The 13,106-nt window shown below is 42.6% G+C and overlaps 1 protein-coding gene across 1 annotated transcript in view; it reads left to right on the top strand.

Moving 5' to 3' along the window:
- The first annotated feature begins 379 nt into the window (after window positions 1-379).
- Window positions 380-13,106, top strand: part of CTCFL (CCCTC-binding factor like) — a 30,222-nt gene continuing 17,495 nt past the window's right edge. Inside the window, 3 exon segments of the mRNA XM_063141904.1 lie at window positions 380-898; window positions 3,644-3,821; window positions 6,004-6,171. Coding sequence (XP_062997974.1) covers window positions 380-898; window positions 3,644-3,821; window positions 6,004-6,171 — 865 coding nt within the window.

The raw sequence follows: 13,106 nt of genomic DNA, 5'->3' as shown, positions 1-13,106 counted from the left end.
GTGAAATGGCTTATCTTTCCCCTTTCCCTCCTGTTTTCCAAGCTGTTGATATATTACAGCAACCGCAACTGTTGGCCAGCCCTGATTTTTGTAATAGCCTGAGCGTGTCCATTTTAAGCTCACATCATAGCACCATTGTGTTTATTTCTGTTGTCGTCATTTCCTTCTGCTCACTGGATGGTTAATTGCCCTCTCCCCGCAGGCTGGGGGATCCTGGAATTTGGCCCCGAGGTCCAATCCTAACTGGACCACTGCTCTTGCCTCTGGGGTTGACAACGAGAAAGAGGGTCACCTATCATCCTGGGACCTTCTGTGGCTTTTCTCTAACCTAGAATCTTTGGTGGCTCTCTTTCCCCCTTTGAATAGGTTCAACACACCAATGGATAGCCAGGTTGATGAGCAATTCTCTAATATCAAAGGTGCAGAAAGAGCCTGGAACAAAGGCAGAGAAGAAGACGGTGTATCCCGTGAGAAAATGGGAACTTATGATGATGGCGAAGAAGGTGGAAACCTGGATCCCATCCCATTTGGTCAGGTGCTGGAAGGAGGAGTAGATATTCAGCCAGCTTCATCTTCAGGAGAGGGAGAGAAACGTCTCATAGTGCTGAAGACAGTGCACTTGAAAATGGAGGAAGATGATTTCCAGGGGGCTTGGCGCACTGGTCAGCAGGATGGTTTGCATGCCACGATGCAGAGAGAGGCTAGCCTCTTGGAGGTCTTGCCAGCGAGCGTAGGCGTTCAGGAGAATCCAGAGAAAGTCTTGACAATCAGTTTACTGGACGGCATTTATACGATCCACGAGATGGAAGTAATGCACCTGAGCGGCCTGAAAGAAGCACAAGCATTTCGCGAGGAAAAAAGGTCAACTGAGGAGACCCCAAACGTCCTTGCGTTTAAGGTATTTCTGCCTCTTGATTCAAGTAGCTGTGTAGTTGGTAAGGCAGCTATATTGGACGATTCATTAAGGTGGCTATATGAGTACTTCATATAAATCACTTTAGGCCAGGGTGGGCTACTTCTGGTTCTGCAGATATTTTGGCCTACGACTCCCATCACCTCTACCAAGCGCAGCCAATAGTGAAGGATGATGGGAGTTGTAGGCCAAACATCTGGAGGGCCAGAAGTTGTCCACCCCTACTTTAGACCTTTTTTAAGTAAATGGGATAACATTGGGTTTCTTTTGCTTAACCACATTGCTGGTCTGTCTGCATTTCTGTTCTGTCCTTGAGGGGCAAGGGATATGGTAATTTGCTTTTCCAAGCACTGCAATAAGCAATAGTTACAAATAAAGACTCTTCATAAAAGAGCTCCATGAGAGGAGGGAAAGGGGTTGGTTCTGTGGGTGGGGTGGGGTGGGGTGGGGACTGGGGAGGCCAGCTAACAGAGACCCTATTCAGATGACACACTAAGCCACGGTTGTTAAACATTTTGAGCTAAACATTATGGTGTAGTGTGTCGTGTGATCCATTCCTAACCATGGTGGCTGCATAACCATGGTTTAAACACGCTTACTAACCATTAACCATTAACCATTAATTAATTAACCATTAATTACTAACAATTAACCCAAGGGCCTCTACTTCCCTTGCTCGGCTTCGTCCATTTTCGTCTGCTGCCCCTTACGCCTGGAACGCTCTTCCAGAACATTTGAGAACTACAAGTTCAACCACAGCTTTTAAAGCTCAACTAAAAACTTTTCTTTTTCCTAAAGCTTTTAAAACTTGATGTTGTGCAGACTTCTACTGTTACTTTCTACTGTTAGTTTTTCCCTACCCTGTGCCTGCTTACCCTTCCCTGTACCTGTTTGCATTCTCTTCCCCTCCTTATTGTTTTACTATGATTTTATTAGATTGTAAGCCTATGCGGCAGGGTCTTGCTATTTACTGTTTTACTCTGTACAGCACCATGTACATTGATGGTGCTATATAAATAATAATAATAATAATAATAATAATAATAATAATAATAATACATTTGCTGCAAAAGGATTAGCTGCGTAACTATGGCTTAGCGTCTCATCTGAACAGGGTCAAAGAGTCCTCTGGCCTCCCCAACCTCCTTCCCTCCCAGTCAAAGGCCCAGCTAGACAGACAAAAAAGCCCATCTAGCAGAAATGCTGAGCAGGAGGAGCCCATAGGCTTCCTGCTTTGCATAGGAGTTCAGAGGCAGACTGGCATCCCAATAGGATTTTGCCCTTAATCTTCAAGATGTCATGAATGTTTTTGCTGTTTAGGGTATTCAGTGAGGTTTATTTGCATATTAAATTTATCATGGCATAAGCTTTTGTGATGAAATGGACTCCAGTCCATGAAAGCTTATGCATTAATAAATGTGTTTGGGCTTTTAAGGTGCTACAAGACTCTTTGGTGGTTTTGTTTCAACAGACTAGCATGAATAACCCCCTGGAAATGGAGAATTCTCAAACTGTCTTATAACAAGTTTTTATTTATTTATTAGCCTTACAGGGGAGGTTCAGAGGGACTCCCATTTCGGTTTAGAACCAGACAAGTTGTGAAATAGTGCAAAGCATAACTAACTGTTAGATTAGCGATACATGAATTCTAATGCTGTGTACATTTTGGCCTGGAACTATATGCTCCAGCCATGTTATTATGAGAAGTATCCTATGTGCCAAAAGGACTAATGGCTACCGCAATGAGTTAATGCAGCCTGAAACTAGTGGAAACACTAGTTTCTGGAACGATGCAGATTAGTGAAACTCACAGAGGGCTTTTCTATCCAAGGCATTTAATGCCTGCTCATCATTCCCTACTCATTGTTGTTTATGGGTTCTTTAGAGGACATTGTGGACCCTTTAGTTTCATTTCTTTGCCTAAAGCACTTTCAGCAAGCTTTTTTACAGCAGGGAAAATAGTTATTTCATAGTAAAAGTGAAAGAAACTGCTTTTTTACTTGTGTAGTTGTGCTATTTTGCTATACCTCAGTGCCACCTAGAGGTAATGTAGTGGAAAAGCAGGAAAGGAAATGCTCTTGGTGTAGTGCTTAGATCTCAATTCTGCGATGAAACTGAAAGTAGATACAATGGATTAGCAACTTTGTGTAGAAAAGATCAGAAGGGAACTCCGCTGACTTTTCCTGATCCAGAAACAAGTGTTTGCACTAGTTTCTGGGGTTCCTTTACCAATCAGCTGGAGCGCAGTGGCCGTGTTGGATAATATCCAATGTTGAGATCACACTGGGTTCATCTCACAAGTGGAAAATGTATTTGTTTCAACAGGCATTTTCTAACCATTGATATTAGGATGCTTTTAGGATGTTTTTTAGGATGTTTTAACAATGTATACTATGTTTTAAATCAGTATTTTATACCTACTGCTTTTCCCCGCCTCGATCAAAATGGAGAGGCGGGTAAGAAATAAATTTATTATTATCATTATTATTATTATTATTATTGGCATATACTAATGCGAGATTAGATATGGTATTTATTATAAATTGTTCTGGTATTTTTATCTTGTTTTTACTGTATTATTATTATTATTATTATTATTATTATTATTATTATTATTTTACTTGTGCACCGCTTTGGATATTTTAAAAATATAAGGTGGTATAGAATCATGTTTAAATAAATAAAATCTCATTTTAAGTTCTTTTTCCCCTCCCCCTTTTGTTTTAATAGATTGATAGAAATAAAGATGCAGTTCCAGTAGAAGGTACAGACCAGCAGCTTCTTGTAGCTGAAGAGGACGGAATGAAACCTTTCTTCGTGGCTGAGGGAGCAAAGATTCAGAGCGGTAGAACAAAAGGTGACCCCTTATTGTTTCGCCATTCTGAAAACAAAGACCAAAGCAACGAGTGTACATCACAGCATCATCCTGTTGTGACAAGCACTGATGTTACTTCAAAAGCCCCTGGGGGCATAGTCCAGAGGGAAGAAAGTACGAAGTCAGTGGCACAATTTTGTAATTTCTGTGTAAATGCAGAACATTGTAATGGAAGACTTCCAGTTCTTTGATGGTGGCTGGCATTCGTTGTTAGGAAACAGGATGGCAGAGGGGGTGGACCTTTGGTCTGGTCAATTAGGGCAGAACTTCTTAGGATGTTCTTCTGGAACCCTTGGGGAACTTGTTGATCTTTTATTTACTTTTGCACAGTTATTCATTTACACACAGCACCGGGACTCATGCTTTTCACAATTAGTCCAGGCATACCACAATGTAATTTTAACCTTTGCAGTCTTGCAATGGACCATACCCAGTAGGCCTGTTTGGAAGACACCTTAAACCACGGCTTAAACTACGGTGGGTAAGCCAGAAAGCTGGGCCGTGTTCAGAAGACACCTTAAACCACGGCTTTAACCGCATTGAGTAAGGCTTTTTCTTTATTCTCCATGTTTAAAACTGTGGTTTAAGGTGTCTTCTGAACACAGCCCGGCTATCTGGCTTAACCATCATGGTTAAAGCTGTGGTTTAAGGTGTCTTCTGATCACAGCCCAGCTTTCTGGCTTAACCACCGTGATTAAAGCCATGGTTTAAGGTGTCTTCTGAACGGGGCCAGTGTGATATTTTTCATTGTTTACTATTTGTACATGCTGCATCGGTGATTCTCGCTTCTCCCTCCATCCTCACAACAACCCTGTGAAGTAGCTCAGGCTGAGAGAGAGTGTGATTGAGAACGTCCTAGCCGAATGGAGTTTTGAACCCAGCTCATCGCTGCCCCTCAGTACAAGTCTGACACTCTAACCCAGGGGTGTACGCATGTGTTGCTAGTTTGGGGGTCAAGGGCTGCAAGCATAGATGCATGTATAGCTGTGTATGCACTTATCATGTCTCCCCCTGCCCCTGATAATAGGGCAGGGAAAGTGCGATATGTAGAAGGATCTCTGGGGGAGGAGGAAAAGGAGGGGGCAGCCGCCATTAGCACAGCAGGGGGAAGTGCTGTGTGGTGTAGTGGCTAAAGCGTCGGACTGGGAGTCGGGAGATCCGGGTTCTAGTCCCCACTCGGCCATGGAAACCCACTGGGTGACTTTGGGCCAGTCACAGACACTCGCAGGCCAACCTACCTCACAGGGTGGTTGTTGTGAGGATAAAATGGAGAGGAGGAGGATTATGTTTGCCGCCTTGGGTTCCTTGGAGGAAAAAAGGCGGGATATACCGTATTTCTTCGATTCTAAGACACACTTTTTTCCCCATTTAAACATCTCTAAAAACGGGGTGTGTCTTACAATCGCGGGTGCGATTATTATTCTTAGAATCAAAGCTTTTTTTCTGTTGGTGGTACTGAAATTAGTGTATGTCTTACAATCGATGGCGTCTTACAATCGAAGAAATACGGTAAATGCAATAAATAAGTGTGCAATTTCCAGAGGCTCCAGAAATGGCGCTCTCCCCCCCCCATGCCAATGAGTGCCTTAAAGGCCCTATTAACGTAAGGGTACACCTTTACCCTTGCATTAATAGGGCCTTTAGGGGCCCTATTGGAGTGGGGAGGGGAGGGTGATTTCCAGAAAGTGCACATTTCTCCCCGCTGCATTAATGAAGGCCATCATTACCGTGACGGGACATGACGCAGCAGCAGAAGCCAGGGCAGGCCCATTCCTGAGCGCTTGCAGGCGGGCTCATGAGTGCTTGGGAGCAGGCCGAGAGTGTTTGACTAGGTCTGTGACTTGTGGGGGTGGGGGTGGGGGTGGGGTGGGGTGGGTTCAATGCACTCACGGACCCAGTAGACACTCATGACTTCCCTAATTGTAGCTGAAAGCTTTTACTGCCAGTCTTTAGGAAATGCATTTCAGCCATTTAGAATAAGGAAAAAACTGCCCCAAAGTCAGGGAAGCAGCCAACTATTGGAGGGCGGCATTTGGGGAACCCTGGAAGCTTAGATTGGGTCCCCAAAGCTGAGATTTCCCACCCCTAAAATAATGTATATATGTGTATGGATGGTCCATATGTTTGGGGTGGGCAGGGAAAGTATAAAGTTAATTTCCTGCTCCTTTTTTTTTTAAAAAGAAATATAATTTTTGTGGCTTATTTTATCTCCTAGGAGACACACTGCAACATTGCACTTTGTGCACGTTCACCTCTTTCAGCGCAGCAAACCTCAGTCGTCACATGAAAAAGCACTCGGATGAAAAAACCCACATGTGCCACCTCTGCCTGAAGGCATTCCGTACGGTTTCCCTCCTGCGCAACCATGTGAACACGCACACAGGTATGGTTGCTTGGCGTGTGCTTGTTTTCTTTGGTGCCTCCCAGATTTAATCCACAAACAGCAATGGCCTTACTGATTGTCACAACTATTTCTTGTATCAACATGCATCTCATAAAACATGGATCTCTTAATGTGCTGTTTCAGGAGGTTTGCGTGCATTGATCTTATGAATATGTTGATATATGCAGAGATCCACAATTTGTGGTTGGCTTATTTAAAAGCAAAACAAAACTAAGCTAGCCGTGCTGGTCCATGAAAATAAAAATCCAAACTCCACAGTTGGGCAATACCTTTATTAGTGCCAACCAGAACTCCAGTTCTGGGCACCACACTTCAAGAAGAATGCAGACAAGCTGGAGGGGGTTCAGAGGAGGGTAATGAGGATGATCAGGGGTCTGGAAACAAAGCCCTATGAGAAGAGACTGAAAGAACTGGGCATGTTTAGCCTGGAGAAGAGAAGATTGAGGGGAGACATGATAGTACTCTTCAAATACTTAAAAGGTTGTCACACAGAGGAGGGCCAGGATCTCTTCTTGATCCTCCCAGAGTGCAGGACACAGAATAATGGGCTCAAGTTACAGGAAGCCAGATTCTGGCTGGACATCGTGAAAAACTTCCTGACTGTTAGAGCAGTACAACAATGGAACCAGTTACCTAGGGAGGTTGTGGTCTCTTCCACACTAGAGGCCTTGAAGAGGCAGCTGGACAGCCATCTGTCAGGGATGCTTTAAGGTGGATTCCTGCATTGAGCAGGGGTTGGACTCGATGGCCTTATAGGCCCCTTCCAACTCTAGCATTCTGTGATTCTATACAACATTCTGAGTTCTCCAGAACGCTTCACCAGGCTGAATGGTACAGAAAGCAGGGGATGGGGGAAGAAACAAAGGTCCAGAAATTTGGCCCGGTGTTATGGCCATGAGGTCTGCAGTTTAGAGATTTGCAGTCTGAATGAATTAATCTGGAGAAAGTGTTGCAGATATCAGATTACACCTAGCAATGGATTTTGCCAAGCAGAAGCTAACTACTAAAATTATGCTTCTCCCAGATCCCTGCATGAAGACCTTCTTAAGCAATTGTATACAACTCCAAAGTCATGTACAGCATAACTGGAAGTCTCCAAAGCAACCAACTAAAGAGCAGTGGGTTGGTAACATTTGGGAGACTATGACTATGTGTAGACTTACTCAGCAGGTGCAGCAAGCAAGGAATCCTAATTTTAAGAAAACTCTTCAAACTTTTCATCAAATTCCAACCAAGTACAGTTACCTATAATTTTTCTGACCAATACGCACAAACTAACCTGCACTCACACACACACACACACACACTCTTTTTATATGCTGTATAAATTTTATTCTTACTCTTTGATTTGGTGTTGAGCTCCGACTTTAGCTGTATTCCATAAGCATATCGGTTATAGACTAAGAATTATAATTAGTGAATTCCTTTGTTTCTTTAATGATCTTGATTTATTACTATGTTCTTCTTTTCATTGCCTTTAAACTTTAACTTTTAACTTTATTTTGAAATAAAATAAAATTTCATGGGGAAAAAGAAGCAATGCACACAATCTCCCTGCCAGCCTTCTCTGCAAGAAAGGCTGGTGGGGCACTTGTTGGCTACGCCAAGGGAGATAGGAAGTTGCCTTATACTGCATCAGACTATCTAGCCAGGTATTGTCAATTGGACTCTCCAGGGTTTCAGGCAAGAATCTTTCTAACTCTACCTAGAGATGCCAGGAATTGAACCTGATACCTTCCGCAGGGGAAGCAGGTGCTTTAGCATATTTACTCTAGCAGAGCACCCTTGGTCAACTTGAGGGTGCTCTGCTGGCCTGGCCTGTAGGAAACGTTGGCAGAGCAATTCTTATTTACTTCCTCTTATGATCTTAAGCTTTGGTCTGATGCACCCACACATTCCCTTGGACACTGTCTGGATCTTGTTCTCACTCGGAATTGCTCTGTGTTGGACTTTTCTACTGCTCACTTTCCGCTGTCAGATCATCACCTAGTTTCTTTCAATATTACTCATAATCCTCCTCCTTCACGTCCCGCTTCTCGCTCTTGTCGTGACTTGCAATCTATCAATTACGAGGCTTTTTCCCAGTCCCTAGCCTCCTCCCTTCCTTCTGTCTGTTCGGCTGTCTCCTTGGACTCAGCTGTCTCCTTCTTTAATTCCTCCTTATCTTCAACTCTTGATAATCTTGCTCCATCTACAACTCGGATAGTTCGCCCTTCTCAACCCCAACCGTGGCTCACCTCTTCCCTCCGCTACCTTCGCTCTTGTTCCCGGGCAGCTGAACGCCTTTGGCGTAAGACCAGGGACCGGGCAGACTTTGTCCATTACAAATTTGTACTTTCCTCTTTCTCTTCTGCCATCTCACTGGCCAAACAGCAGTACTACTCAACGCTGATCCAGTCAAATGCTAGGCATCCTCAGCGGCTCTTTGCGTCCTTCAATTCTCTTCTGAAGCCTAATCCGCCATCTCTCCCCGCCTCTCTGTCTGCTAACAACTTTGCCTCTTTTTTCAATGCTAAAATCCAAACTATCCGCTCTGATCTGGCCAGCTCTGCTCCTCTTCCAGTTCCTGTTCCTCATCTGTCAGCTCCTCCTGCAAATTTCTCTGCGTTTCCTTCGGTCTCTGCGGATGAACTGTCTACAATACTGCGCTCTTCGAAGCCTTCCACTTGTTCTCGTGATCCGATTCCTTCTCGCGTCTTTATTAATCTTATTCCTGCTATCCTCCCTTCCTTGCTACATATTATTAATCTTTCTCTGTCCTCTGGTTCATTTCCTTCTGCTTTTAAACATGCTACAGTCTCTCCCATTCTCAAGAAACCTACTCTTGATAGGCTATCTCTGTCTAACTACCGACCTGTCTCTTTGTTGCCGTTTGTTTCAAAGATCCTGGAGCGTGCGGTCTACTCTCGCTGTCTTGACTTTCTTTCTAGTAACTCTGCTTTGGATCCATTTCAATCTGGATTCCGTCCTCTGCATTCCACCGAAACAGCCCTTACTAAGATCACCAATGATCTCCTTACTGCCAAGTCTAAAGGCCATTATTCCGTTCTTATTCTCCTTGATCTAACTGCAGCCTTTGACACGGTTGATCATGATCTTCTCTTAGATTCCCTTCATGACCTTGGATTTTGTGGCTCTGTCTATAACTGGTTTGCCTCCTATCTAGCGGGTCGCTCTTTCAGCGTGTTGACTAATGGCAGCTCGTCTTCCTCCTTTCCCCTTTCAGTAGGGGTTCCGCAAGGCTCGGTGCTTGGCCCGTTGTTGTTTTCCTTATACATGTTGCCCTTGGGCAAGCTTATTCAATCTCATGGTCTCCAATATCATCTTGTTAAGTATATGAAAAGAAATACTTGCTTAGTCATTAAAATTGTGTGTGTATGGCTATCTCAGGGTTAAACAGAGAAAGTCTATCTGTGGGCAATTACCTTGAGATAGAGGCTGTTCTGGGAACCTTGCCAAGATTCTAAGTTAGCCTCATCACAGCTGTATGTAATGTAGATAAGAATTGTGTAGATCTGTATATAGTTTCTCACTTGTGTAAAATGGAACTGATCACTGCTTACTGATCACTGCTCTATAATCACTGCTCTCTGTGTATGCCTCAGTGTGCTGATCTGAACTGATCTGAATTGAACTGCACAGAAGCCTGAAGGAAATAAACCAGCTCTGCTGTGTAAGACCTGCGTGATGTGTGTTTGTTTCTGAGCACAAACAGAGTTCCAGAAAGAGAAAAGTTCTGGCACAATAACCCAACAAAGGTTATGGGCCCAGTCCAGTCCAGGAAGCCTACGCCAGCCTAATCCAGGCAGAAGAACCAGAACTTGATGGGAACAGTGCAGTATCAGAACCAGGAGTCTGCTAAAACAGAAAACTGTTGATGAAGGAAGACATCAAGCTAAAGCCAGTGCTGCAAAGTGAGGAAAAATCTCAGTCGGCTGACTCTGAGGAGGACTCTGAGCAGGAGGACGGTGAGATACCAATTCCTAAAGCAGAGGGAATGGCAGGAGCTAATATGTCTGGTTTGCATCAATTGTTAGAAAAGCTGAATGACTCTAACTATGCATTATGGTCTTACAAAATGCAAATGTATCTGATTCAGGCTGAACTGTGGTATGTAGTCACAGAGGATCCACCAGATAGAGCAGATCCACAGAATGCTAAATGGTTTAAGGACGATGCAAAAGCAATGGCAGTTATTGCATTAGCTGTGGAAGACTCTCAAATTTCCTTCATTCAGTTTTTGAATACATCAAAAGAGTGCTGGAATGCGCTACAAGCTGTATATCAAAGAGAAACAGCGGGCAGTAAAGTAATTCTAACCCAGAAACTGTATGGAATGAAGCTGAAACCAGGGGAGTCTATGTCAAACCATTTGAAAAGCATGAGAGAAATCTTCAATCAACTCAGGGCACGAGGGATGGAGTTTACAACTATACACCAAGTCTATGTGATTTTGTCAAGTCTTGATTCATCGTACGACGCGGTTGTCACCATGATGGAAAGTCAAGAGGAGAAAAATTTAACCCTCGAGTATGTAGCTGGAAAACTACTGGAAACCTATGAAAGAAGACAAGCTTCAAAACAACAGAGCCTTAAACATCCTGTGGCTGAATTTCAACAAAGCCATAAATCTTCTGACGTGGTGGCTGCATTAAAGGCAAGGAAATGCTTTAACTGTGGTTCCACAGGACACTTAAGGCGGGATTGCAACAACAAGAAGAAAAAGCTGTTGACAGCAAAGTGGAGAGAAGAAAACAACATGAATGAAGCTGAATCAACAAAGAAGTGTCTTCTAGCAAGAGTCAAAGAGACAAAGAATCCTTGGTTTTTGGACTCTGGGGCTTCAATAAGTATGGCAAAAGACAAACTTTCATTTGTAACCTTGGAAACGTCTACTTCAGAGCAAAAGTGTGTTACCCTTGCAAATGGAACAAAAATCCAGATTTGTGGTGTGGGTAATGTATATTTTGATTGTCTGGGAGTTGAACTACAAAGTGTTTTATATGTACCAGAATTGGAAACAAACCTTCTAAGTGTGTTTCAGTTAACAGAAATGGGGTATGAGGTTTGTTTTACTGAAGAAAATTGTACTATAAAACAGGGAAACAAGGTGTGTGTGCAGGGAATAATGAAAGAATCTTTGTATGTGATTAATACTTGTACAGAAAATGAAGTTGTAGCCAGCAAAGTCACAACAAAAACAATAGCCAATTGCAAACCACACCAAGAGTGCATCCATTTAACTCATAAAAGGTTTGGTCACGCTAACTATAAAACAATTTCTAAGATTCCAGAATTGTGTGAAGGGGTGAAAATCAAACCATGTTCTAACTATGTAGAATGTAATGTATGCAGTGAAACCAAGTGTCATAAGTCAAACATTCCAAAACATAGTGAGAGAACAACAAAAAGAATTTTTGAATTAATACATGCAGATCTTGCAGGTCCTTTTGAGACAAGTCAAGGAGGAAACAGATTTTTCTTGTCTATTGTTGATGATTACAGTAGATTTGGATTTGTGTATGTGTTAAAACAGAAGAGTGAAACTTTTGGAAAGTTTAAAGCCTTTGTTAAGTGGAGTAAAAATAGATTTAAAGAACCTATAGCTAATCTAAGAATGGACCGGGGAGGTGAATTTCTTAGCAACCAATTTAAAAAATTCCTCAGTGATGAGGGTATACAACATGACCTTACTGCTCCATATTCACCATTTCAAAATGGAGTTGCAGAAAGGAAAAACAGAACCTTGCAGAACATGTTAAGAGCTCTATTGAAAGAGTCAGGATTGTCTAACCTGTTCTGGGCAGAAGCTTTGTCCACCTCAAATTATTTGTTAAACAGGCTTTACCACTCTGTACATGAAAAAACCCCATATGAAATGTTTTACAAAAGAAAACCTAGAGTGTCACATATAAGGGTTTTTGGAAGTAAATGTTTTGCTCATATTCAGAAAGAAAACAGACCAGGAAAGCTAGCTCAAAGAGGTTTGGAATGTAAACTGTTGGGATATGATACACAAACAAAAGGCTATCGTTTGTGGTCTCCATATCACAAAAGTGTAATTGTGAGCAGAGATGTAGTTTTTCATGAACAAATGCAGGAAACAAAACAGTATGTAAGTTTGCCTGTAGAACAGAAAGCTGTAGAAACAGAAGAAATTCCTGAACAATCTCAGCAAGAGAGGGAGGGGGAAGAAACTATAAAGGAGGAAACTATGCCTGTAACTATGCCAAAGCGACCAGAAAGGGAACGCAAAGCTCCAATTCGTTATTCAGATGAATACCAAAGCAAACAGGTTTCTCATAGAGCTTTACTAATAGCCTATGAACCTACTTCATTTGAGGAAATTCAGGAAATGGAACCTAAAGAAGCTCAGGGCTGGCATGAAGCAATGTCAGAGGAAATCAGAGCAATGGAAAAAAATGAAACGTGGGAGCTAGTACCTTTACCTGAAGGTCGTAAAGCCATTAAATGGGTATTCAAAGTAAAACAAAATGAGAAAGGACAGGTGGAACGTATCAATGGTAAAACACAAAGAGATGCTTTTAAAGCTGGGTCTCAGATTGTAACACAATTTAAACAACATGCGCAAGAGGAGGACTGTTAAGTATATGAAAAGAAATACTTGCTTAGTCATTAAAATTGTGTGTGTATGGCTATCTCAGGGTTAAACAGAGAAAGTCTATCTGTGGGCAATTACCTTGAGATAGAGGCTGTTCTGGGAACCTTGCCAAGATTCTAAGTTAGCCTCATCACAGCTGTATGTAATGTAGATAAGAATTGTGTAGATCTGTATATAGTTTCTCACTTGTGTAAAATGGAACTGATCACTGCTTACTGATCACTGCTCTATAATCACTGCTCTCTGTGTATGCCTCAGTGTGCTGATCTGAACTGATCTGAATTGAACTGCA

The sequence above is a fragment of the Elgaria multicarinata genome, chromosome 1, assembly GCF_023053635.1.
Source record: "Elgaria multicarinata webbii isolate HBS135686 ecotype San Diego chromosome 1, rElgMul1.1.pri, whole genome shotgun sequence".
Lineage (NCBI taxonomy): Eukaryota > Metazoa > Chordata > Lepidosauria > Squamata > Anguidae > Elgaria > Elgaria multicarinata.
Note: the sequence above shows the minus strand (reverse complement) of the source record. Positions and strands in the feature narration are given on the sequence as shown.